The sequence below is a fragment of the Podarcis melisellensis genome (assembly GCF_964234715.1).
Source record: "Podarcis melisellensis genome assembly, chromosome: 5".
Lineage (NCBI taxonomy): Eukaryota > Metazoa > Chordata > Lepidosauria > Squamata > Lacertidae > Podarcis > Podarcis melisellensis.
The window spans coordinates 22,145,341-22,170,517 of record NC_138537.1 but is presented as its reverse complement, the minus strand read 5'-3'; the positions used below and the strand labels follow the sequence as shown (position 1 = coordinate 22,170,517).

At 44.2% G+C, this 25,177-nt stretch overlaps 1 protein-coding gene across 8 annotated transcripts in view; it reads right to left on the bottom strand.

Moving 5' to 3' along the window:
• PLCH1 (phospholipase C eta 1) overlaps positions 1-25,177 on the bottom strand; it is a 140,428-nt gene that overhangs the window by 100,222 nt on the left and 15,029 nt on the right. For 6 of the 8 annotated variants that reach the window (XM_081910686.1, XM_081910679.1, XM_081910677.1 and 3 more), the window contains exon 2: positions 20,703-20,820. In XM_081910686.1, the coding sequence (XP_081766812.1) occupies positions 20,703-20,781 (79 nt within the window). In that variant the 5' untranslated portion in view covers positions 20,782-20,820. Of the gene's footprint in view, positions 1-3,754; positions 4,253-20,702; positions 20,821-25,177 lie in introns of those variants that run through there. The other 2 variants (XM_081910678.1, XM_081910680.1) reach the window with 2 other exon arrangements.

Here is a 25,177-nt window from a genome sequence, read left to right as displayed (position 1 = left end):
TACTTTAAGGACTTTAGCAAAGCTGCCCTTTACAAAGCTAATCCTTGTCAATTATTAAACTCTTATTCACATATCCATTACCTTATAAAACACTGTGCATACGGCAGATGGGCTGGCACACCGCCTGTTTCTGCTCCAGCATATGCATGAAATTAATCTCCAAGCTCTGTATACAAAACACAGGAGATCTCCAAAAATATAAACACAGTTCCTGGAACTCTAGATAAACTAAACCCTCTGTGTATTTGGCCTCTGCTCTAAACAGCATGCCAGAAGTGTGACCCGCCAGGAAGTGCTACCTCAAATTACTTTCCAAAATCAAAAGGTATTTCCTAGGACAGCTGATTCCCAAACTTGATTTTCCCCCAGGGACGCACTGAAAATTGCTGAAGGTTTTGGCGGACCACTTAACTAGCTGTCAACTTTTCCCTTTTTTTAAGGGGAATGCCCTTATTCCGAATAGGATTCCTCGCAAGAAAAGGGGAAAGTTGACAGCTATGCCATTTAAGGATTCTTCTGCCTGTTGCAGCAATTGCAACGTGCTGTGCTAGGAGGTGTGTAATTTTTACTTGTACTTTTATTGCTCCTTTTATTTCTTACATTGCATTTTATGTGGAAACCTGAAGGAGTGTCTCCACCCCCATTGTTCTGCCCGGACACTGAGATCCAGCGCCAAGGGCCTTCTGGCAGTTCCCTTGCAAGAAGTGAGGTTACAGGGAACGAGGCAGAGGGCCTTCTCAGCAGTGGCACCCACCCTGTGGAACGGCCTCCCGTCAGATGTCAAGGAAATAAATATTTGATGCTGTATTATTTTTAACACTTGATTGGAAGCTGTCCAGAGTGGTTGGGGAAACTCAGCCAGATGGGCAGAGTATAAATAATATATTATTATTATTATTATTATTATTATTATTATTATTATTATTATTATTATTATTATATTGCATTGCAATTCAAATTCTGCACTGGGAAGTGCTCTTCACCGACATGCTATGGGTCACATTTTGGAACCACATCCTATTTCTTATTTTAATACTTTTTTTATTTCACTGCATTTATATCGCACCCTGGAGCTTTCTTCCTCCCCATTTTTATCTTCACAACAGTCCTATGAGGCTGGCTAGGCTAAGAGATTGCGACTGGATCAAGGTCATCCAGCAAGCTTCACAGCTGAGCAGGGATTTGAACCCTGGTCTCCAGGTCCTAGTTCAGCACTCCAACCACTACACCACACTGTCCTAGGGGAGAACTTGACCAGCCACTTTTCTCCTCCATGGGATCATCTTATAAGAACATAAGACCAGGGCTGTTACAACCTGCAAAAAGAAAAAGAAAAATGAGCCGGCATTTCCTTCCCGGCTACATAGAAGGTAAAACCTCTCCTCTGCAGCTAGCACAGAAACACAGGTGACTTAAGACTCTTAGCAGGCTAGTGTAAAAGAAGATTTTGCATAATTATTCCTGCATTGCAGGGGGGCTGGGGACTAGAAGATCCTTGGGATCCCTTCCAACACTACAATTCTATGATTCTTTGAATCTGTATATACACGTATTTAAATAAGAGGTGACTACGTTTCAAGGCCCCTAAATATGATAGGCTCTGCACAAAAATTAAAATGCGCAAGCCCTGCCTTCAGCCTTGTAGCCTGTAAGATCAAGACAAGGTACATCAGTGTGCAAAGGAAAGGAAAACAGGAGGAGGTTCAACAAGGAAGCCGGGATATGGCTGGGGAAAGAGAGAGTGCTGGTTTTGACCTTTAACGCCCTATGTGGCCTCAGACCCTCGTACTTACGGGACTGCCTCTCCTGGTATGTCCTGCAGAGGACCCTAAGATCCATGAATAACCATAGTTTAGAGGTCCCGGGCCTTAAGGAAGCCAGACTATCCTCCATCAGGGCCAGGGCTTTTTCAGTGATGGTCCCCAACCTGGTGGAATGCTCTGTCCCACGAGACTCGGGCCCTGCAGGACTTGATCTCCTTCCGCAGGGCCTGTAAGATAGAGCTATTCCGCCTGGCCTTCAATTTGAATTAGCCGGATCCTCTATTCCCTTTTCCCCTTTCCTCTTCTATGAAGAAACCCTTTCTGGGATCCCACATTTAAATTCTTCCCTGGTCTCCTTGCTGGCCCTAGTAACTTGGCCAGTTAGCCCTGGTAATCATTTGATGTCTACTGACTGGGGGGTTTTTTTCCTGACCCCTGAATTTTTTTAATTTTATTGATATTGATGCTGCATTTTATGTTGTATTTTATGCTGTTTTATGCTGTTTTTAAGTCACATTTTAATCAGTGTTTTATATTTGCTGTTAGCCACCCTGAGCCCGGTTTTTAAACCGGGAAGGGCGGGGTATAAATAAAAAAAATTATTATTATTAAACAGAGTCAGATTACTGGGCAGTTTAGCCTAGTGCTCCCTAATCCAATGGGCAGGACTTCTGAAGCAATCTTCTGCAGACCTGGTAGCCAATTGGATGTGCTTGAGATTGGACCTGGGATGAAATACCTGTGTTGCACCCACCGACATCCATCGGTCACATGTTGCTTAAAAGCTGCAGAATTTCCTCTAATGGTCAGTTAACAACAACGCATGACATTCTAGTACCACAAGGAATCCGAACCACTTATCTCCCCACAAACTGCGGCGAACAACACTACAAAGAAAACCCCTGAGGTGAATCACACACACACACACCTGGCAGCAAGCTGCTTTTTCAAACCCTTCAACCCATCCTGTATATCTGGAGGAGCACTTGGTAAAAATTGGGAACGTGGAAGTGCAGGGGAAGGTCAGAGCAGCAGGAAAGTTCTGTTTTCAAGAGGCATCAACAATCCCCCTTTGCACCAAGAGAAGCCAGGCTTCCTGTGGGACCCAGAGTATAATTCGGTTCCCGTTACAATCTACTAAATTTAATGGAGAAATGTTGTCTCTTGTCGCACTAAAGAAAAACTGTGGTTTTTATAGGTCGAGACTCAATACCTTCTCCCACCGCTAAGGAAGATCGATGCATGTTGTCATGTACGGCAGATTATATTTATGTACGATGCCTTGTGTTTGACAGATTGACCCGATGGCTATAAATATGAAAGCAGCTTGTTTCAACTTTTAAGGCGAAATTAACCCACTTTTCACCATAAACAATGCCACCCCATGAAAAATGGTTGAACAATTCATTCAGAATACATTTGGGCAACAAGAAATCAACCTTCATTCAAAGACGATGCACAAGAGATGATATAATTTTAAAGTGCCAATAAGAAAGCATAGGTTTGGAGGGGGGAGAGAACTATCATTTTTTAAAGGTTTACAAATGGGCTGAGTCCAAAGATACTCTGTAATTAAAAAAAAACAACACCTCAGCTGGAAGAGACACATTCTCCCTCCCTTGGGTTGCAGCCCCTACTCGTTACCAACCACAGTGACACTTTGTCCGGTACACTGGTCCTTTGATTCTCTGGAGAGGCTTTTCAGAGAAAGAATATTGGTGACTCCTCCATGCATGAACAGAAGTGACTTTTACCTGCACATGAAGATGTTCTGAATCAATCCTACATCAAATCAAAGGAAGTGGAGAAAAACAAGCTTAAAATATTCCATCATACTGACAGTCATCTCGCAACAACCAGCTGCCCATGCCCAAACACATAGAAATGGTAGTTTAACAGCCACTGAGATGAAATGCACCTTAAAATCCGAAAGAGATTGCACATCATGCCTTTCTGCCAAAGACTAATAGGAATGTGAATGGTATCCTTACCTTTCTCTGGGCTTAAATTTTTATATACTTCGAGGTCTGCCATTAAATCTGTTATTGTTATACATTATTGGCAGGCAGAGCAGAAAGTCTCCTTGAAGCAAAAGCCCAAATTCATTCACATCTGCAGGGATAGAATATTTGCAACACAATTCTTAGAAGTATCCATGAACTTTGTCAATCCTGTCCGTTACGAAACAAGTTGAAGTCTATGTGATCCGCAGCATGGATTTGGGAAGATTAGCAATCACAGAATCAGAGGACCGTAGAGTTGGAATCATTTTTTAAAAAATCCAAAAGGTGATCCTGGATAACTTTGCTCCAAACTGGAAGGCAGGGAGGGAAAGAAGAAGAAAATCCCCAGGCAGAGAGGAAGACTGGAAAGCTCTGCTCTGTGCAGCTGCTGTTGTGGAAATGCAGGACCACTTTGGGTATGAGACATGCATGCACAGTGAAATGATTCAAATCCTCAAGGCACAAAATGTGCACAAAGCACTGTGAGAAGCAGGTCTCTCAAACGTCACGGAGGAAATCCTTTGCACCTCGGAAAAGAAAACCCATCCCCACTTTTGGGTTTTAAAATCAGAGGAGTGACGCAAGCTGAAAGCTGAAGAAAAGAAAGCAGAATACCACTAAAAAAAAAATCTCTAGCTGAGAGAATTTGTGAAGTGGAAAAAAGCAGACAAAAGACAGCACAATGAGCTTTTCCAAGACTTTCTTTAACAAAGAAAGGGCTTGTAAATTATTGTTAATTGGACGGTACTCCCACTTTGCTTTGAACTTAAATAAATCAAAACTGCAAGCATATAATTAGCTTCAGCATCCTTTTTTGCCTAAATGAGTCTACGAACCCTGAACACAGCAGACTGAAATTCTACAGATATCTCTTTCTGTGTAGGCAACGGGGAGGTGTGTACCTGTTGAATTTCTGCCTGCCATTTATTTTATTATTTTTATACCCCACCTTTCCCCCAAGGAGCTCAAGGTGGCATACATGAATTCCCCTCTCCCCATTTTATCCTGACAACAACCTGCGTAGGTTAGGCTGAGAGGCAGTGAGTGGCCCAAGGTCACCCTTCATGGCTGAGTGGGGGCTTAAACCCTGGTCTCCCAGGTCTTAGGCAAACACTCTTAACAACTGTACCGTCCTGGCTCTTCATCAGCCATGCAGTTGATAAAGGCACAGAACCACCAGCAGTTCCTGGTGGAGAGTTCCTTAGTGTCTTGTGCATTGCTTGAGTGCTTATGACTTCCGAAACACACTGGTCTCCCTGCTAAGGGGCCAAGGCTTAGCCTCTGGCATCTTCAGTTAAATATATCTCTGATGCTAGGAGTCATTGCCAGAGGAGGCTGCAATCCACTTGTTTGCCTCAGTGCAAAACTGCTTGAGAGAATCAAGTTCTTCCAAGAATATTACACAGCATTTATACCAAGTACAGTGGCAGATTCTGATTCTTCTTCAGCAAAGCCAGCTAGAATCCAACTCCCTGCAAGAGGCTCTCTCCGTCTTTCAATCGAGCGCCAGCAAACCTGAGGAGAAAAGCCTGGGGGGTATACTGCAAACACACTCTTCTCCAGCTGCCTGTCAGCAGTTGGTTGTCAACAAGGCCATCTACAGCCTGCCCTCACTGGAGGCACCTGGCACCTAAGTGAGTTGCCAGCAGGAAAAAATCCTTGCTGTCCCTGTGGTATTTTTGGTCTGATGCAGAACAATGGGCTTGAGGAATGAAGGTGGCCGAAAAAACAAGGCTTACCTGCCAGTACCACCACTTGCCTTGAATGAATCTTATCAGAAGAGCTCCAGAGAGGATTTTATGTCCTTTATATTATTAAACAGCACTCTTAATGTTATTTGTATTTGTGTGGTATTTGCTTTGGCCTCACCTCTAGCCCAGAATTAATCTCCCCACAGCATGCCTCTTACGTGAAGGGGGACTAAGTCTGATAAATACTGACCTGGCCAATGTGTCACAGCTGATGCAGCTCAAGTCAGCATCTAAAGCCTAGTGACAGATGACTTTGAATCAATCCAGCCCTAGTGGCTTCCAATTAGACCCTCAGAAAGCCCTGCTGAACCAAATCAAAGCTCCACCTAGTCTAGTCTTCTTCTTCTTCCTGTGCCAAATGCCTTCAGGAAGCCCACAAGCAATGCACAATAGTAAGAGCACTCACCTGTTGCTGTTTCCCAAGAACTAGTAACATTGCCTTTGGACTGAGATCCCACTGGGAAGAGCCATGGTTCAGAGGCAGAGCATCTGCTTTGCATGCAGAAGGTCCCAGGTTCAATCCCCAGCATCTCCAGGTAGGGCTGGGAGAGAACCCTATCTGAAATCCTGGGGTACCACAGCCAGTAAAGGTAGACAGTACATTTACTGGGTAGACCACTGGCCTGGTTCAGTATAAGGTCCTAAGGTCCTGATGCAAAGGGGAGAGTTCAGCAGGGAGCACTCTTGAAGCCCAAACCCTTTAAAAGAGTAGTTTAAGACAACTGGAAGAGGTTGGGTTGGGTTGGGTTGGGGAAGTCACCATGGACCTTCCATAGAAGCTCAGCCAGGTCTCACATGGTAAGGCTAAATTTGGTACAGAAGTTGGGGATGCGGGTGGCGCTGTGGGTTAAACCACAGAGCCTAGGACTTGCTGATCAGAAGGTCGGAGGTTTGAATCCCCGTGACGGGGTAAGCTCCCGTTGCTTGGTCCCTGTTCCTGCCCACCTAGCAGTTCGAAAGCACGTCGAGGTAAACAGCGATTCCGTGTGCTGCTCTGGTTCACCAGAAGTGGCTTAGTCATGCTGCCCACATGACCCAGAAGCTGTACGCCGGCTCCCTCGGCCAATAAAGCGAGATGAGCGCCACAACCCCAGAGTTGGCCACGACTGGACCTAATGGTCAAGGGTCCCTTTACCTTACAGAAGCAGCATTCACTGTGGCAGCCCCTAAGTGGTGGAATTCCCTCCCCAGAGAGATGTGTCCAGCACCTTCACTTTCAGCTAATGCTGAAGACCCGCCTCTTTATCCTGACCTTTGAAACACGAGGTGTGTTTTTCAGGACTCCACCCTATTTCTGTGACGATAATTCATTTTAGCTGGTTTTTTTACGTCTGAATTTTAAATTGTTGTAACCAACCCTACAGCCTGCTGTCGAAGGGCTGGAAACAATAATATTAATAATGCAAATCACTGCGCTGAACTCACTCTCTCCTTTACTCCCGAGATAATCAGATTCCTCTCAATTACACAGCATTAGACACCAATTATGTCACAGCCTTTTAACATTTAGCATCCCTAAGCAAATCTCAGTGAAGTTATTTTTCATTTTGCTACTTTATGATATAATGGGCTCCTGTGCAGTTCTCGTTTTTAACTGAAATTGCTTGCAAAGAAGAAATGCTGCCGTAAAGAGTCCTTCCCTGTTACTTTTACAGCCATAATTTTCCTGAGTGCAGAACATCACAATCTTCTCCTGAGCCAAGAACTCTCTTGAATTTGTAAATATATCCAGCAGATTAAACAGATCAACTGAAGTTTCCAGAAAAATAATTGCAATACTCGTGAAGTTAGCACCTGCTTATGATAATGTTTTTTCTTCCTTCGTCAAGAGAACCTCTCTGCTGAGAGAGTATTGCACAGCATGGTAACACAAAACAGCCAACTTTTAGGTGAGGCCAATCAGGCTTCTGTAACATGGGCGACTACAGCCTGCTCCTCCAGATGAGCTTCTCAAGCAGTCCTTAAGGTACCCCAGGCAGGACCTAGGTTGTTCAAAGCTACATACAGTGGTACCTCGGGTTACATACGCTTCAGGTTACATAGGCTTCAGGTTACAGACTTCACTAACCCAGAAATAGTGCTTCAGGTTACCAACTTTGCTTCAGGATGAGAATAGAAATTGTGCTCCGGTGGCGCAGCGGCAGCAGGAGGCCCCATTAGCTAAAGTGGTGCTTCAGGTTAAGAACAGTTTCAGGTTAAGAACGGACCTCCGGAATGAATTAAGTACTTACCCCGAGGTACCACTGTATATCAATGCAATATCCTTGAACTTGACCCAGTAGCTTATGAGCAACCACAGCAAATGCTTTAGCAAAACTATCACATCCTGTCCGCTCCAATCAGCAGTCTAGACCACACTGCAAAACTTTGGTCTCAAGCGATGCAACAAAGAGAATTTTACCATGTCTCCACAACCAATCAAAAGAAACAGACAAAGATTGCCCTGAGAAAGGAGTCTGGATACTACAGACAACCAATTCCCAATTTGGTTGCTTGCTACGTTTACAAGTAGTCCTCCATGTGGAAAATGGGCATCTGAATCAACCCTCTATATCTCCGGTTGGCTCTTGATACTATGAGAAGCACTAACAAGGAAAGCATGCTTTGGAGAGTTGTGCATCTGAGACCTGTGCATCTTCCACATCTGCATTTATGTTGCTGTTAGAGGAAGTACCCATTATTCATACATTGACTTGACTGTGCTAACACACAAAGTTGCCCTGTTATTTGTAGCACAGACACAGCTCTCTTCCGCAGCCCAGTGCCATAATAAATACACGTTGATGTAGCGATGGCCATTAACTTGCATGGCTTTAAAGGAGAATTGGACTAATTCATGGAGGGCAAGGCTACCAGTGGCTACTAAACATGGTGGCTATGTTCTGCCCGCACTGCAGGGGACATGTGGCGCTATGGTCTAAACTACTGAGCCTCTTTGGGGTTTGCCGATCGGAAGGTCAGTGGTTCAAATCCATGTGACGGGGTGAGCTCCCGTTGCTCTGTCCCAGCTTCTACCAACCTAGAAGTTTGAAAGCACACCAGTGCAAGTAGATAAATAGGTACCACTGTGGCAGGAAGGTAAACGGCATTACTGTGCGTTCTGGTTTCCGTCAGTGTTTTGTTGTGCCAGAAGTGGTTTAGTCATGGTGGCCAGAAAGCCATCTGTGGACAAAGGCCGGCTCCCTTGGGCCTGAAGCGAGATGAGCGCCATACCCCAGAGTCAAATTTGAGTGGACTTTACCATCCAGGGGTCCTTTTCCTCTGAATATTAGCTGCTGAGACTCAAAAGTAGGGAGAGTTGCTGTTGCCCTCGGGTCCTACTTGTGAATTTCCCACAGGCATCTGAATGGCCACTGTGAGAAAAGGATGCTGGACTAAGTCAGCCTTTGGTCTGATCGAGCAGGACCTTTTATGTTATTAAACTGGCATTATTGAGAGAGCGGATGTTCTGAGGTTTATTGCTAGGGCTCCCACCCCCCTTTTTCATCTATTCATTGCATCTAATTAACTTAAAAGGAGAATTTGGAGACCAGACCTAATGAAATTGTAAAACAAGCTTCCAGGAACAGTTTTGGAATAATCAACTGTTGGTGAATAGAGTACAGACTTGGATATACTTATGACAGACTTTTGTTCCAAAGCCTTCGTTGTGTGTCATTTGAGTTTTCTGCTGTATGTTTGAGGGATTTTCTTGGGACCTCACAGTTGTTCACAGACTACAGCTTCCATCATGCTAGCTAGGGGTGATGGGTATTAGAGTCCTGCAACACCCAGAAGGTTACAGGTCCCCCACTTCTGTTCAATGTCATCAGGCAATGCCATGATTCTGGAAAAGACACTGATGTTGCACAGAGCTTCCAGTTTAAATTCCAACTCAGTCCCGAAACCATTGGGTGGCTCCATGCAAGCCAGTATTAGGCTTAGAGAAGCTGGCCAGAAAAAGACCAATGTGTAGTTTCCTCATTTCTCTATGTATCTCTACATGTCACTCTTAGTCTGCCTGTCCACCAACTTCCAGATCTTGTAACTATTTAGAGCCCTCAATTTCAGATTCACTTGCTCCTCCTCTGTTCCACCATCCTTCACACAGCCCTTCAAGTTTGAACCTTAGCTGATGGATTATGACTACACCACAGAGGCAGTTTCCAAACACTGGTTGTTGTAAAACAGGGGTCAGCAACCTAAGGCCCATGGGCCACAAGCAGTCCATGGGGGTCGTTCTACTGGCCCACAAGCCACCCCCAAACTGAGCCGCCCACTCAGTGAGTCCATGCACACTGTGCTAAACTGGTGCAGCATGGCGACTCGCTTCCACAGTTCTGCAAGTCTGCGCAGACACAGATGACAGAAATCACAGGCACGCGGAGTCATGCGCACCTGTGATCTGGCCCATAGAGGGGGCTCTGCAGCAGTGAACCGGCCCAGGCAAGGTAAGCCTTGCAGACCCCTATGGTAAAACCCTGGGAGGGTGGAATGCTCTTGTGCTCACGTTCTGCTCCCTGGTTTCCAACAGACATCTGGTTGCCCACTGTAAGAACAGGGTGTTGGACTAGATGGGCCACTGGCTTGACTCAGTGGAATCTCACGTTCTTCTCTACATACAACTTTTCCACCAAGGAGCTCATGGTAGTGTAAATGGTTCTCCCTTCCTCTCCATTTTATCCTCAAAACAACACTGTGAGGGAGGTTAGGCTCAAAGTCAATGAGGTCAACCAATGAGCTTCAAGGCTAAATGGGGACTTATCTGGTCTCCCAGGTCCTAGTCCACCCCACTGGCTCTGTCCATGAATAACTCTACCTCTCTTTTTTATTTTGTTTTGACTATGGCAGACCAACACGGCTACCTATCTGTATCTGTTGACCTTGTTAGACAATGGTGATGAAGCCTCCTATGGAACTGGCTAGCATGCTCCATCATGACTGGTCCAAAATAATACAGAAACAGGAGGGAATGGACTTCTGGGGGAAAGAGGTGCAGATCAGAAATAAGACTGATTTGACCACCCCAAAGATGCTACTTTGCTTATCACATAAATGGATGTGTCATGCCAAGTCATGCTGGCGACAGAGCTACAAATCTATGGTTTTCACTTTCAGATACAGAAGATGGTGAATTAATTAGCAGGAAAGTCACAGAAACTCAAGCTTAGGTACTGAAAAAATTAAAAGCTACATATACTGCCACACAAAAGGAGAAAGGGTGGCAGCATTTATTCATCCTGAACAGACGGAGGAAGGGGACAGTAGCCTAGAGCTGAAATGTAAGATTTATGTCAGATCCCTAGGACTGTCAATCACAGTCAATATGAAGCAGCTGCACCCATGAAGAAAGCCGCTGAGATTATAATTAGTTTGTCTAGAAAGGAAAAGGGGAAACTAAAATGACAATCCTCTTTTTTTCTTTTTTTGCAACACCTGTCCAAACAGGCAGGTTTGGCTTAGACGTACCTTGAATCTGAGCCATCTCTGTCCTTCCAGGATTGCCTGCTTTCCACTCAAATTGTTGCCAACATCAGCGCAGAGAGCCAATCTATTCAATGGGAAACTCTGCAGAGCATCCTAGAGCAGCTTTTAAGCAGATATATTTGAAAGCCTTTCTTGACCATTCTGTAGGGTCAATCAATCATAAATTAAGGCAAGATGCTCCGGGGACAAAGAGACGTCGGTCTGCATGAGATAATCGTAATTGGCTCTCTCTCAGCCTTGATCATTAGGAGAAATCAAATGCTAAATGAAATGGTTCCTTTGGACCACACTTTCTTAAGGTGCTGTGTCAACACTGACAAGATGAGCGTTTTCGTCAAGAATAAAATCCCACGGTGGCAAGAGTCTTAATAGCACAAGGATGGAAGAACGAAAAAATCCCGACAAAAGAACTGTGGCAAGGGAAACTAATGGAATATGTGGAACTGGCGAAACTGATGCATAAATTACGTGAAAAGGACAACTGTGACTTTAAAGAAGAATGGGAACCTTTTACAAAGTATTTAAAGAAACAACAAAATGAACTGATCTCCTTGGCAGGTTTTGAATAAACAAACACAAACTTACTATTGGTAACAAATAGATAGATAAATTGAGGATCATTACAATTTGATAATATGCAGAAAATAACATGTGCTTAGAAACCAGAGAGAGGAGCTATGGGAAGTCCAGAGGGGGGGAGGGAAAATTAGGGGTGGAAATGAGGATGATATGTTTTTTATAAATTGTTATGTTGAAATTCTCAATAAAAACTATTTTTAAAAAAGAAGAATAAAATCCCACCCACCCAAGCTGTAGTCTGGGAAACCAAAATGAGTGAGTGTGACCATTAATATGGTTAAGGTGACTGCCTCCTTTTCTACAAATCTTGTGTGATAAGATTGACAGAGGGGCCCTCTTGGTATTTCCACCACCCTCAGAAGTTCAGGACTGGCAGTCCAAAGGAGGGCATTCTCTGTGGCATCCCATAAACTGTGGCACTGGCTCCCCACAGAGAAGAGTTGGCATATTCATTGCACAGCTTTCATCCCACACTGAAGGCGCACCTTTTGGCTCTGTCCTTTGATATCCGAAGGACAACTGTGCACTTTTTAACCAACTGTATTTTTATATTGTTTGTAAATTGCTTCATGGATTATTGCTTTATATTTGGGAAGCACAAGCCATCCCTTGCCTTATAGGGGAAAGGACTGTAGCCGAGTGGCAAAACATTTGTTTTGCATGCAGAATATCAGTCTCCCAGGTATGGCCCTGTCTGAAATCCTGGAAAGCCGCTACTCATCCGTGTAAATACTTAGCTAGGTAGATGAATGGTCTGACCTGCTATAAGGCAGCTTCGTATGTTCCTATGGTGGTCATCTGCTGGGACTTTATGGTGTGGTGCAGGTAAGAAATTCAATAAAGGCTTATGTACCAATTGACTGCAGGCCAACAGCAGATGGAGAGCAGCCCAATTTGATGAGAAAAAGATGTGGCTAGAAGATCTCGGGATGCTAGCTCTATAGACAGCACTAAAGCCCTTCAATCAGTCATGGGTAAATCAGTAAGATCCGACAGCAAATAAAATGCCAAGCCTAATCTTGATAACACAGATGCAGAAACTATCACCAAAGTTGGAAGGGACCTCCAAAGTCACCTAGTGCAGCCCCTGCAATGCAGGAAGGGCACAGTGAGGCAGCCAAGTGGCCTAAGCAAAACAGTCACAGTGAACCCTCTCCCCTTACAAAATGTTCCGTACACATACACACAAAAACCACTGACAACATGGCTTGTTAAAGCTAAGAATTGCAGCCCCACAATAATTTTAATTTTCTGCTTCACCAACCTTTCTCTTTCACTATCCAAAGTCACAGAAAAATTGCTACTTTTTGCCAAAGAGAGCGATTAGTGGAGGGCAGAACTTTGCTTTCCTACAATAAATATGGAGGGGGAAAACAGTATTATATAAGCATTGTGTTGCAACCCAAATTACCCAATTCAGCTAATATAAAATGAGCCCATGAAAGGCTACGGAACACTAAACACAGCCCCAGAAGCTTTTCCCAAAATGGAATAATATAGGCAGAAGTCAACACACTGAAATCATGAGCGTCCCAGGTGGGTTTTCTCCAGGTTCCAAGAGAGAAGATCATGAACGTTTGGCTCCTACTCTAATCCTGCTTAGCATATCATCTGAAACTGGGCTTGTGACAAGTCATGCCCTATACAACAAGAACAAACCTTGATTACAGCACGTCTAGACAAGTGAAACACTGGATGATATGCTAAGGCAAACCATGGTTTGATTGACAGCAGCACAGCAGCAGCAGGAGCAAGGAGAAACAAAGCTTCCGCAATCTCCTCTCCTGGAACCAACTCACCATTTTACGCTAAAGCATGTTTCCGCTTTGTGTTGGACATGAACAGGGTCATTCTTATTCTTATCATTTTATTTATACCTCACCCATCTGTCCGGGTTTCCCCAGCCACTCTGGGTGGCTTCCAGCAAAATAATAAAACGTCAAACATTAAAAACTTCCCTATACGGGGCTGCCTTCAGATGAGTTCTAAAAGTTGTGCAGTTCTTTTTCTCCTTGACATCTGAAGGGAAGGCATTCCACAAGGTAGGCACCACTGCCAACAAGGCCCTCTGCCTGGTTCCCTGTAACTTGGCATCTTGCAGTGAGGGAACCGCCAGAAGACCCTCAGAGGTGGACCTCAGTGTCCAGGCTGAACAAAGTGGGTGGAGATGCTCCTTCAGGTATACTGGACCGAGGCCGTTTGGGGCTTTAAAGGTCAGCACCAATACTTTGAATTGTGCTCGGAAATGTACTGAGATAAACTAAGACATGATGTTAGCCTGCCATTCCCACCCCCACTCCCCGACCAAAGCATAGCGTGCACAGAGTTCTAAGAAATGAAGAGATGTAGGATTAGCAGTTCAGAGATCAATAGTTATGTGGAATATACAGCCGCAGGGTGGCTTTTCACTGACATGTATCCAGAGATCTACTGCTAAAAATAAGCTTGATGTATCCTTTTGAACGTGCACCTGTCTGCATGGTGTTCCCCAACTCCACAAACAAGAATAAGCCCAAGAACGTAGAGCAGGCAGAAGCACGTTTACAACGGAATGCAGATAGCTGACTGCAAAGAAGGACTATATATGTATAAAAGAACAGCCCTTGGCTACAGCTCATGGTTAGCAGGGACAGAGTTTAGCCACCAGCCCCAGTTCAGGGAACACGCTAAGCCCAATGCTGGCTTAGAGCAGCATGGCAATACAGAGGAACCTCGAGTTGTGGACGTAATCCATCCCGGAGGCACATCTGCAACTCTCAAAGCATTCACATCCAGAAGTGCCATGTCTGTCTGCACACATGCGCAGCGTGATTTAGTACTTCTGCACATACGCGAGCAGCGAACCCAGAAGTAAGCCATTCTGGTACTTCCAGGTTGCCGCAGGACGCAACTTGAAAAGACGTAACCTGAAGCAGACGCAACATGAGGTATGACTGTAAAATGTGGAGGGGAAAGGCAGCTGTTAGTTCCTCTCTGGGAGCCCGCACATTCACGCTGCCTCCGTAAGCCATAGAAGAGCCATAGAAGAAGCACGCTAGAAGAGCTCCATAAGCTCTTCTAGATTGGACAAATGTGCAGGAAGGCAAGCCATCGTTTGGCTTTCTGTGTCAAGCATGTCAGCTCAGTGAAGGTGGAACCAAACATGGGAAAAGCTGGCTTCTGCATATGGCGCAAGAGTGGAGATTAGCCACTACAGAAACCCCAATTGCCATTTGTTCCAATTCAGCACTAAACTGCAGGTTTCCCTGGAGGAAAGCGGCCTGGCAAAGGGAAATGTGGGTAAGCCCTAAATGTGTCAATGCTATGGTTCAGAAGACAGCTGTGAACACAAGGACCTCAAGTCCACTACAGTCCAAGGAGAAGGGTCATCTCCCCACCACCAAACAGAATTGCACAGGCAACATGCAGGCACTCTAAAGCCCACTTCAGATGTTCAAAAAGGACACATGAGATGCAAACAAGGAAGGGGGTGCACTGACATTCCTAATCAGCAGAACACACTCAGAAAACACCTTCAGAAGTGTGGGGTATCTATCTGAGTGAACATATGTGTCTCTGAAATGCACCTAAAAACCCACTAGGGCTGGTTCAAATCAAATATATATTCCTTGCATTATGCCAGTACTAAAATAGGAGCTTTAAGTTTAGCATTTCCATGCTTGCTTTTTGGGGTACATGAATGCATTTAAACTCCCCTTTTAAATACTCCCCTAGAATATTTTGTGCATGTCCAGAGACTCAATCCTGGAGTAGCCTATAAATCTGTCATTCCTCTGGCACATTGAATCCAAATAGCTATTTTCTTTCTTCCTTCCTCCATGCTACAAATTAAAGATTCCCACTAGAAAAGTACCAGCAAAAAATAATAACACTTGATCTAATCTGAGCTCTGATCTCTCCCTCCCCTTCTCTCTGGTTATATATGTATGACATTTTTAGCTTTGGGGCACTCAAAAGTCTCCCTGGAGTACCAGACATCAGCAGCAGCAGCCTGAATGTTTGTGACAAGGAATTTCTGACATAAGCAGATCAGAATATTAATATCATGCAAATAGAGCTATTAACAGTTTTTCCTAATAACATTAGAAAAGGACAAGGAACCCTCAGGCAAGTTTTGAGTCATGAAAGTGGTCGGGTTTAACATGCACAGAATGTTTATTCGCTGCTCAGGCAGTTTTTCCATGTAGCCGAAATGATCTTCCCAAACACATAAAGAGATGCCTGCTGGCCTCTACTGGCTGCACTCAGAAGTGTTCATTTCTTGGAATTTGGGAGGGTATCCTCAGTGAGAAGATTGCTGCCTCTTCGAATGACACCTTGTCCAACACTGCCAATTATCCCGCTGCAATTCACAGAGGCAGGAAAAGAGAGTAAGCCTTGCACAAGCTTTGCATGCAAGAAGAAGACAGAAAAACCTCGCAAGTTCAATTCTGGGCATTTCCAGTGAAATGAAATAAAGTGACAGGAGAAGGGGGAAATTGCTGCTTGAAGCCCCGGAGGGTCGGTCCAAGGGGTGGTTAGTGTCTCCCAGTGGGAGGATGGCTTTGAATTGAAAATAAAACTGGTCATCTCATAATACCTTTATACAAATCTATGGTGCGACTGCACTGGGAGGACTACGTGCCATTCTGGCCACCTCACCTCAAAAAAGGACATTGTGGAGTTGGAGAAGGTTCAGAAGAAGGCAACCGAGCTGGTCAAAGGGATGGAGCAACTCCCCTTTGAGGAAAGGAGACACAGCAGAGAAATCCATCCATTCCTCATCTCCAGTCTCAGTCTGGTGCCAACATTCCACTTAGCAGCAGTTATTCCAAAGCATCTTCCCACTCAACTCCCTTCTGCAGACCACGCTAGACAAGACTCTCTTCTGCAGACTCCTGTCTGTCCTGCAGACAACCCACCCCAGTTCTCACCTCCCAAATCTCTCCCACTGGAATCCTCACTATTCTTGATCTCCACTCAGGGCCTTCTGATTTCCTGGGGGTGACTTTCTGCCAGGTGGCTCATCACCCACTGATAAACACCTTTTACCTCCCTGCCCTGAAGATCAAAACGCAACCTTCCATATTTCTACAAGGATATGGGGCACATCAAGAGGAGAGGTCCAGCAATAAGAGTCTCCCAATTATTATTTCTATAGCATTATCCATGTTCACGCCGTTCCCAAGAACACCCCCTTCCCCCAAAATCCACTGCAATGCACAAGAGATCCTCTGCAGAGAAGTCACTGCAGAAAGGATTCCCAAAAGTAATCTCATACACGGAACTATGCGCCCGAAAATCCTATATACTCATGTCCAGACTTTTGAATCTTACACACTGAACTTCAAAAAACCATATGGCCAAGAGCTACAAGCTTCAATAACCAATCCCTCTTCCCAGGGAACTCTGGGAATTGTAGCTTTGTAAGAGGACCAGGTACCTCCTAAGAGCTCTCAGCACCCTTCATAAACTACGGTCCCAGAATCCTTTGGGAGAAGTCATGGCTGCTTAAAGAGGTATCATTGTGTTTTAAATTTAATGTGTGACCATGGCATAGGCTTTTGGTGTGATCCTGTAGAGATCTTTTTATGTTCAGAGACACAAATATCATGCTGTTTTGCATGATTTGTACATTCAGCTGCTAGTTACTGTGTGAAATTGGCACGTAGGTGTTATTTTTACGACCACCACTCCGGGCCTAAGAACCATCATTAGTCATTGGGCATTGCTCTCTTATTCCTTTGCTGGGATTTAAAATGAATCAGTCCTCACATATTTCATTTCCTGCTGAGACTGCAAGGAGGTTCCCTGTGCTACATGTCCAATTATGACTCTATCACAGTAAGCACAGTGGGAAAATTACGATCAGATACTCTTAACATAACCAAATTAACCGCACTAAGCAAGAAAGCAAGGGATAGATTTCTCTGTGAGCAAGACTTATCTAACATGACAGGATTCTAACACCACTCAATTCATTCTTAAGACCAAGGTCTCCAAGGCAGAGAGGAAAGGAACTGATTTTATACGGCAAAGTGGAGCCACTGCCATTAAATGCAGTTTTAAACAAGGAGTTGTATGCTTCAGACAGGCATCAGAAGAGGGGGGGAAGAATAATTCTCTCCAAACCAGGAATAATAACACAAAAAAGGGGAGTGGGCTCTTCTTGGAACTGATCAAAGAAAACAAGCTGTTCATTAAAGATGTCGTGTCTGCTTTCCGCTTAGGCAACTGAATGACCCTAACATTCCTAAGACTGTAGAAATAAGCGAATCAAGCAAATATTATAAGGCTAATCTAAAAACAGAAAAAGGCTATAATTGACAAATTATAAGTCCTAAATAAATCAGAGATAGGCAAGATGTTTTCATTCGAGGGCCACATTCTCTCCAAGTTAAGGTGGAGGGGGCCACATGCGAGCAGTGGAAGGGGCAGAAACCAGCCGCCTCTGCGAGAGGTCCAGACTCAGGCATAGGCAAACTCATCCCTCCAGATGTTTTGGGACTACAACTCCCATCATCCCTAGCTAACAGGACCAGGTGGTCAGAGATGATGGGAGTTGTAGTCCCAAAACATCTGGAGTTTGCCTATGCCTGGTCCAGAGTGTGGCAATACAAGAAAGGGCCTTTTCTGCAGTGGCTCCCCATTTGTGGAATGCTCTCCCCAGCGAAGCTCGCCTGGAGCCTTTGTTACGTATCTTTAGACTCCTGGCAGAAACATTCATTTTCTCCCAGGTCTTTGACTAACTAAACCATCTATGGCCTTTTAAACCATGAAGGGGTATTGTTTTTTGTTTGTTATTATGTTATGTATCTTTGTGTTTTTATATTGTAAACCACCCTGTGAGCCATAGATGAAGGGTAGTATAGAAATGCAATAAAAAAGTGAAATAATAAAAATAATAATCCAGAGATTAGTAGCAGCCTAGACCAGGAGGTCCTTACTTGCAGCCACACCTAATAGCAGCTCCTACAGGCAAGAAGACAGGGCAAACACACACAAAATGTTGCTATCTTTAATCAGATTATTCCGGGGGGGGGGGAGGACCTCAGCTCCTGAAACATGGATTAATTTTTGAACCAAACACAAAGCATAATGAAGAGGCAGGATAAAATCATTGCCTAGTGATACATTTCATATTTTGTTCACAAAAATAAATATATGAGAGATGCTAATCAATATTATCTCCAGGATTCTCAACTTCGCAACACCAACCTGGTGAATATTGTGTTTCCAGTATGATAAGAATTCAAATTAATTCATGCTAATTGTAATTCTAGCCTTAGAACAACAACAAAAAACACGAATATTGGCTTTTCAGTCCTTTTCACATTTGCATCAAAATTAGCATCGAAGCAGGCAACTTCTGTAGAACACACACAGAGTCAGGCAGGCAGAAATGAAAATTAATACAAATAACCTCTCCTCTCCTCAGGAATGCTTCAGCTGAACTAAAGAGATACAGGCCATATTCACATATCACACTAAACCAGGGGTATCTATGTGGTGTCCTTCAGGTGTCGTTAATTCTAATTTATTTTAAAAGCAACTCTTTATATATGAAGCCCACAGCGGGGTTTGAAGTTTAAGGGGGGGTGGAAATAGTAGATTATATTAAGAAACCTGATGAAGAGGATGAAACCCAGTATGAGGGTACTTTAAAATGCAATTACATGTGATTACAATTATAAACATTGAGGGTCGGTGAGCAGGAAGTCATTAGCATTGTAGAATAGGATTATACTTATCTAGTGTTAAAATGTAATTTTGAATCTTGAAACGAAATAAAATGCTAATATCAAGGAATTCCACCCTTTGGAATTTCCACATTTCCTACTGGAAAGCGCACCTGGTCATAGCAAGAGGAGCAAAGCCCAGTTCTCTGGTGGTCTTTTGGGTTCTGCCCATTAAGGCTGGATACTTCAACATTTCTGGCCAAAGGTTGATGGGCCCTTGGCTGAGGCAGATCATGGACACGGAGCCTGAGGAGGTGTATAGAGTTAAGTCAAGGACCCGCCACCATTTATTCTGGCTCATAGCAGGCAAGAAAGGGCAGGAGCAGACGAAGAAAACTGCAGCAGCAGCAGCACTGAATTAGCATTCAGAGATACCCCTCTATGTTGCAAGGGGCTTGGGCAGCTTCTTCTGGGAAAGGGAGTCCAAAACTCGCCACCCATTGAAAAAGCAGTCGTAAAAAGCAATTCTCATTTTAATATTAGACACTGAAATGCCATTTTATACCTTTTTTATTGAAAAACTGCTGCGAAATTGCAAGTCCCTGTGTTTAATAATGTCTCCAGACAAGAGAAATCTAATTATATATAATTTTTTATGCTTTTACAAGGTGATTTAAGAATACGTGAAGGAATGAAATTCTTTCATTTTAAGTCCAATACTGCCACCCAGTGTAGGATTTCGGTGGTTAAAAGCTCAAGCAAATGGTTGCAAATCAAACTTTATGTGGGGTGTGTGGAAGGGGACAATATAAGCCTTGGCTTTCCTCTCCCTCACATCCCCTTGAGGTAATTGGTTAGAAGGTTATTAACAAGTTAATAATAACAACAACAGCAACCAAAGCCATTCTTTCCTGCTTCTGTGTTAATCTGCATTTTAAAAAAAAATCAAGACAAAAATTTGTATTTCAATACATTTTTGTAATGTATTTGCTCACAAAAGCCACATTTTTTAAACAGTTCGGGGGGGGGGCTTTTTTTTTAAGCTTAGAACTGTGTTGCTAAATTCAGAAAAGTCCAAATCCAAAAAGATAACGACAGTATGTTCTGAGCCACACATTAGTCTGGGAAGTGCAGGATAGGTCAGTACAAACCAGAATCCACAAAATATCAGATTCCGGCTTCAAAGTGCAACTATCGGAATGACAGTGTGATGGTATCAGCAAGGCACCTGACACTTATGCAGCCGGTTTTGCTTTGCTCCCAAAGGTTTGTTCCCCTTCTGCTCAAAGCGTACAAAAGTGTTAACAAACCAGCGAGTGAGAAAGCCCCACTTCTAAGAATAAATTTCAGCCTTTAGGCTGGATCTCTGCAGGTAGATAAGGACCATCTGTTTTGTAGGCCCCGCTGTGTAATTTCAGCCACACTTAAAAGGAGGTAAGAAACAAGAGACGGCAGAAGCTAGCAGGGTAAGGTGCCACTTACCATGAAAAACTCCATTGTCCACCAAAAAATGCCGGCAGTACTGCAGACAAGTTCTCTTATCCAGGTTCCAGTAACTCATCCTTAGGAGGGTTTCTTCTCAGCATCAAAGACAATTCTCCTGCAAAATTAAGGAGGTAATGCGAAGGTAATTATTAAGTTGAAAGGAAGAACAATTCAGTGATATTAGTCCTGATAAAAGAATTCTTTGGGGATTATTTCTCATATATTAAAAAATAGCAATAATTCCTGCTTTACTCAAAATGCTTCAGCAATTATTGGCTGGGGTTGGACAACTTCTAGTTATCTGCAATTAGCCCATCATCAAGGTGCTTAGGGTCACTTTCACACAATTACCGCCCACTCATAGAAAGCAGGAAGAGAAACAGTTTGCATGGCAAGGGATATGGGTTTAACAATGCAGGTATTCAAGTATTCATTGCTTTCTCACCCCATCTCAGCCTACACCAGCCTCACCACTGAGCGGAGGGAGGGAGGAGGGTGGTAGCCAGTCTCTGTTGGCAGACTAGGAGGCAAAGTGTTTTGAGTACAGAACTGTGTGCATTATGTCACCTGCACCTCATAAGCTAGCCTGCCACCCTTTAGGTGTGGTGATGGAGGCTCTCCAATCTTTTCCTATAGATCAAAGCAAAAGGTACTTTTATGCTCTGGTAGTGGCGCTGTGGGTTAAACCACAGAGCCTAGGACTTGCCATTCAGAAGGTCGGCGGTTCGAATCCCTGCGATGGGGTGAGCTCCCATTGCTCAGTCTCTGCTCCTGCTAACCTAGCAGTTTGAAGCACGTCAAAGTTCAAGTAGATAAATAGGTACACTCTGGCAGGAAAGTAAACGGCGTTTCCATGCGCTACTCTGGTTCGCCAGAAGCGGCTTAGTCATGCTGGCCACATGACCCGGAAGCTGTACGCCAGCTCCCTCGGCCAATAAAGCGAGATGAGTGCCACAACCCCAGAGTCAGCCACGACTGGACCTAATGGTCAGGGGTCCCTTCACCTTTACCTAGCTTTCATGCACTATGTGCAGGATGAATAAAGCAGTTTCATAAGTAAGCACACATTAAGTTACTAGCCTGCACATGGAGATGCTCTTATGGCTGCTCTGTCCCTGATGGTGTAAAGCCATATTCCACAAGGAAATGCAATGCATCCATTTTTCCCCTTTCTTTATATCTACTAGCCAGCCGAAAGAGTATTATTTGGAATCTCCAAGCCCTCTTCTCTGCCAGCAGGAAAATGCAGCATTGGCAATTTATTAGTCTGCTGTCCACCAATTGGGCATCCCAAGGAGAGATGGAGGCCAAAGGATGGGCTTCCTTTCCTCCACAGCAAGCAAAGAAACTTTTCTTGCAGAGATCCGCCCTTCTTCTACAAGCCTGCTTATTTCTCTGCATTAAATCCCCTCTTGTCTATGGCTGCCAGGTGAGCTGTAAAATGCAAAGTTGCAACAGTCTCCACCTAGACTGAGAACCCATGGCCCTCCAAATGTTTCTGAACAGCAGCTCCCATCGTCCCTGGGCCTTGCTGGGTGGGGCTGAAGAAAGCTGGAGTCCAACAGCAAATCAGGGCAGTCCCTCCAAGTGTCCCTCTTTTCCAGGGACAGTCCCTGATTTAGATAAGCCATCCCTGTTTCTGATTTGATCCCAGAATACCCCACCTTTCCTTAGGACATCCCTATTTTCATTGGAGAAACGTTGGAGGGTATGGAGCTACCTGTCCCCTGAGTTGTCTGAAGGCAGCCCTGTATAGGGATTTGTTTTTTTAAAAAAGTTTGTTGTTTTTATAACTTTTTATAAATGTTGGAAGCCCAGTCAGATGGGTGGGGGATAAATACAGTCATACCTCGGGTTACAGACGCTTCTGGTTGTGATTTGGGGTTGCGCACCGCGCCAAACCCGGAAGTACCGGAACAGGTTACTTCTGGGGTTTGGCACTTGTGCATGCGCAGAAGCGCTAAATTGTGCTTTGTGCATGCGCAGAAACACCAAATCACAACCCGTGTGTGCTGCAGGTTGCGGACGCTGCGGGTTGCGAACGTGCTTCCCGCACGAATCACGTTCGCAACCCGAGCATCCACTGTAGTAAAATTATTATTATGGAATGGGACGTCCCTATTTTCATTAGAGAAATGTTGGAGGGTATATCAGGGGCCACAGGTTCCCCACCCTTAAAATAATGGGTACACCATAGAATCGTAGAGTTGGAAGGGACCACAAGGGACATCTAGTCCAGCCCCCTGAAATGCAGGAATCTTCGTGTTTAATGTGGGGCTTGAACCGACAACCCTAAGATTAAGAGTCTCACGCTCTACCGACTGACCTAACTTTTCAGCGTGCAAGAAGGTTCTGTTCTGGCCTTGGATTTAACAACTTGCCTGCTTTATATTCTAGTGTGGCCACAGAACTGAATCCAGGATGGAGCTATGCAAGCAAAAGCCACAGTGGTTCTGTTAAGAACTTCAGCTTTGGAGAACCAAAGCTCCAGAGATACAAGGGGTAGATTTAGCCCCTTATCCAATGGTGTTCCCAAATGCATCCCTCTGCAGTTTCTCCCCATGGCATGAACTATGGAAAGAATAACTGCACATGGAGATGCTCTTATGGCTGCTCTGTCCCTGATGGTGTAAAGCCATATTCCACAAGGAAATGCAATGCATCCATTTTCCTCCCTTACCGGCATATACAATATACAAGCCCTCCCTCCAGACATACCATAGGGGCAGGTGTTTTGCTAGCTACTCGCGAGAGTTCCAATGAAAACGCATAATGAGCAAACTCATAAACAAGGCCAATGCAGTGAAATATCTATGTGAAGCTGAAGATGCTGGTACCAAAAGGGGAGGAAACCACCTCCATTAAAAAAACAAAAACAATTACCCTCCATCAGCTACTACGGTTTTGTCCATTGTTTGGAGCCAGGACCCCAAACAATGCAAACAATTGCCACTATTATTTTCAGAGACTAACATATAACTCATTAAGAAGTTGACCATTGGATTTCTCTCCACAAGGCTTCCTTTGTTCCCATAATCTCATTCAATTCATTTTTGAGAACTCTTTTCTTTAATCCTACAAATGATGCCTTGCAAAATCCAGTTTGCTCAATGCAGGGCCTGCAAAGGGAGGTATTTTTAAGGCCAAGCTTTCAAATATGTGAATAGAGGGGAAATTGAAGTAACTGCCACATCACTTCATAATAGACAAACCGTTAGTCCGTCTAGCTGAATGCCATCTACTCCAGCTATGACTGGCAGCAGCTCTCTTGGGTTTAAGGACTTTCTCAGCCTGATCTGGCTTGAACCCGGGACTTTTTTGCATGCAAACCATGCCATCCTGCAGCTCTTCCCTAGGACAGGAGTTGCAAACAAAAGGCATCCAAAGCCATTTGGGGGAAACAAGTCATCATCAACATCAACGTGATGAGCCTCTTGCATAAGTAACTAAAAACCCTAGGTTTCACTGATAAATTGTAACAAGTATGGTCACATTGAAAGGAAGGAAACAGATACAGACTCTTTCTCTTTTTTTTAGTTCAAAGGATGAAGGGAATCAGGGAAAGAACTGGGTGTTTTAGCAGGGAGTGGAAAGCTGTTGCTTGGATTCCAGGTCTACCTACAGCCAGCAGCCCACTGAGAAAAAACAGAGAGATAGACCCAGCTTCTCAAGAAGGGTCTAGTAAAACAGCTCACCATTACTCACCCAGCAAATCTGCCAGAAATGGAAACCTGTTCTCTTCTCTGATGCTAGTTATTTTCTGTTTGTCTGTTTATTTGTTCGTTGGTAGCCATACATACTTTGCGACCACATAAATATACGAACAAACAAAAAACCCTGCAGATGCCCTCAAGACCCATTATAAGATGGACTCCATGAGTACACCAAATATTAGTCAAATACCCTCTGTTTCTATTCTCAGTTTAACATTTAATGCATTTTACCTTGTGAAGCACCCTGAAATCGTCAGATGAAGGGCAGTATGTAAGTTTAATAAATGATAATAATAAAATAATTTAAGAGCAAACCTTTGAAAATTGCTGGGCTTCTTCCAGTTTGGAAGAATCTTTTAGTGTGGTAAAGGTAAAAATAAAGGGACCCCTGACCGTTACGTCCAGTCACAGATGACTCTGGGGTTGTGGCGCTCATCTCACTTTACTGGCATGACTAAGCCGCTTCTGGTGAACCAGAGCAGCGCACAAAAATGCCGTTTACCTTCCCGCTGGAGCGGTACCTATTTATCTACTTGCACTTTGACCTGCTTTTGAACTGCTAGGTTGGCAGTGTGGTACTTAAGAACAATTCACATATCCGCTTTCAGCCTGACCAGTTCCATCTAGCTTGGCTTGCTGAATCTACTGCCAAGATGGCTAGAGAGGCTGCAAGATGCTACGAACCAACTCTCATTCTGTTCTTATGTCCAAGAAAGAGGCAGGAGGCACATTTCATTTAGACAATATTACTGCCAGTCA